This window comes from Seriola lalandi, unplaced genomic scaffold (genome assembly GCF_002814215.2).
Source record: "Seriola lalandi dorsalis isolate HSWRI2012SDOR001 ecotype SW California unplaced genomic scaffold, Sedor1 jcf7180002054924, whole genome shotgun sequence".
NCBI classification, from domain to species: domain Eukaryota; kingdom Metazoa; phylum Chordata; class Actinopteri; order Carangiformes; family Carangidae; genus Seriola; species Seriola lalandi.
The window spans coordinates 66922-69484 of record NW_019525476.1 but is presented as its reverse complement, the minus strand read 5'-3'; the positions used below and the strand labels follow the sequence as shown (position 1 = coordinate 69484).

The window sequence follows — 2563 nt, the reverse complement described above, 5'->3', positions numbered from 1 at the left end:
TTGAAAAAAATATTTTCATTTTATGAGGATTGCTATTTGATGTCATAGTAAGATATTGTTTTTAATTCTTATATAGAGTGATGAAGGAATGATGAATTTTATAGGTCAACCTGGAAGTTACAGCTCAACATTTTCAATTGGCTTTTGGATTATTGCAGAAAATAATCTCTGTGGTTGACAAACGTTTATGATACACTAATTTCACAAATGGATACCACTGCTATGACTTTTGAAGACCAAATACAATGCCAGAAGTAAAAATGATATGTTGAATGTTAGGCTATAAACAAACTACACCATGGTTGCATGACTTAACCACCACTAAGCTTCCAACCTGTAATTTGATTTAGTGTGCTTGCCTCTTCTTCTTCTTGCCTCCTAGAAAGTTAGTAATATGCAAGAGCATGAGTATAAACAAAACAAGACTGTAAAGACCGTTGAGCAGATCATTTTTCACATCCAGCGTGATGACTTTTAATGTTCCCAACTACCTCTGTAGCACTAACCACTTGTTACCAACCGCCTTTTTAAAGACATGTAAAATCTTAAAGAAATCACAAGTGGGGTATTTACTTAAGAATATGTATTTTATGTCATAAAATAAAACATGAAAATGTTTTGAGCTTGTGTTAAACCACAGACCTTATTTCAAGTATCTAACAATATCCTATTCAAAAAAACCCCATCAACTTCAGTACAAGGGAACTGAAAGTGCAAAAATGGTAACTTATTTCTGGGTTTTAGGGCTCAATGCGGCAGCACTCTTTTCTATATCTAGGTGTAGCAGCTGTTTTTTGAAATGAACAGGTAGCATGTAAATTGATATCTCACCTGCCATACCTCCAGTCTTTGTAAACTCGTACAGCTGTGGCCACTGAAAGGCCCTCTCCCTGGCTCACAGTGCAGCATGTCATCAAGGGCGTACGCCAGAGCATACACAGCCTTGTAAATATTGTACTCCGGTCTGAGATTAGAAACATCAAACAGCTCACTATCCACTTTATGTAGATCTTCCTGTCCAGTGCATAATGCTCCTCCAGCTTCCACCCAATCTACTGGAGGTGGAGAAAATCTACACTGAAATATATCTTCCCAAAACTGATTTACCTGAAATGTAAAAAAAAATTGTTAAAGTGTTAACAAAAAAATGCATATTACTGCTGCAATTACAGATCAGATTGTACAATTAAACTCTCACAATACTATTCCCATAGTTGTTGTGGTGTTGGTCGGGGTGTATTCTTAAGAGGAAGTCCTTGTATCCTGCTATTTCTCCCCGACGGATGGCAATGCCCAGTGTTCCAGCCAGGTACGGCATGAAGTCGGGCGTCTGGAGCACATCAACTGATGTCCAGGCTTCACTGGCCAGCCACTGCAGGCCTGTCACATTCTGCCTCACCACCTATATATTGTATTATAAAATAAATATTTTTTCAGACAAATATAGTCGTTTTTTTTTGCATATGAACCCAGTTGTGTACAATTATGCAATGATAACATATGAAGAGCTTCCCTTAATTTTTCTTTTCCTACAGCAGGAGGAAGAAAAAGGCATAACTGTTATGTTAATTATCATTTATGTTTCATGCTTCACCTGCTATGATCTAACTCTGAGAACAAATGTTGACACAAAAAAATATGCTGTCAATAATTGATATAATGCCATCTTTTGTGAGCTAGAAAGCCTATAACACGGAACATAGATTCATAAATGACATGGTATTTTGAAACCCACCTCCTCCACTAGTTGATAAATGTGGATTTCATGTGCAAACACCATGACCACACGAGCTGTTGATTTCTTCATCACATCCACAATTCTCCTAAGTTCAGCTGGGTCATTGCCCCAAGGCAAAATCTCTGTGTAGGCGAGACAACCTCCACCTGAGTTAGTCAAGTCAGACTGGAAGGATCGGCCAACATGTACTCCATAATCGTCATCACTGATCAGCAGACCTACCCAAGTCCAGCCAAAGCGTTTTAGAATCTGAATCATAGCACGCACCTAAGTGAATAGAAAACATGGTTTCAGTTATTGTAAGATTCACAGCAGAATCAGAGATCATTCAGAATTGTGATTTCAGTCTATTATTGATGCACAAAGCACATACTGTATTTCCTCATACCCCAAACTTATAGTTTCACCTGAAAAGCATCACTTGGAATTGTTCTAAAGAAGGATGGAAACCGTTGCCGATCACTCAGGCAGGAACATGTGGCAAAATGACTCACCTGAAAAGAGACATACAGTACAGTGTGAGCACAGGTTGTGTACAGTATCTCATGTAAGTTGTTTGACCCATTTGAAATATTACACACTTTTCAACAAGTTATCAACACATTTGAAACAGATTTGTATACAGTCCATTAAACGCACAGAAGAAATTTAAGCTCACCATAGGCAATCTGAATAAACCTAACACATTGGAGGTGGCAATAGAAAATGTTGAGTAGGAATCACCCACAATCCCCACAACTGGAGGGGTCCCTAAACAGTTCTCCTGAAGCAGAAACTGCTCCTCTTGACCACTGGCCAGCACCAAAGCAGCACGAAATCCGATAA

The 2563-nt window shown here is 38.5% G+C and overlaps 1 protein-coding gene across 1 annotated transcript in view; it reads right to left on the bottom strand.

The window, feature by feature from the left end:
• LOC111673683 (extracellular calcium-sensing receptor-like) overlaps window positions 1–2555 on the bottom strand; it is a gene marked incomplete at its 5' end in the record, with an annotated part of 4050 nt that extends 1495 nt beyond the window's left edge. Inside the window, 5 exons of the mRNA XM_087169996.1 lie at window positions 832–1107; window positions 1199–1402; window positions 1736–2005; window positions 2146–2232; window positions 2397–2555. Coding sequence (XP_087026122.1) covers window positions 832–1107; window positions 1199–1402; window positions 1736–2005; window positions 2146–2232; window positions 2397–2555 — 996 coding nt within the window. The remainder of the gene's footprint in view (window positions 1–831; window positions 1108–1198; window positions 1403–1735; window positions 2006–2145; window positions 2233–2396) is intronic.
• Window positions 2556–2563: the final 8 nt, after the last annotated feature.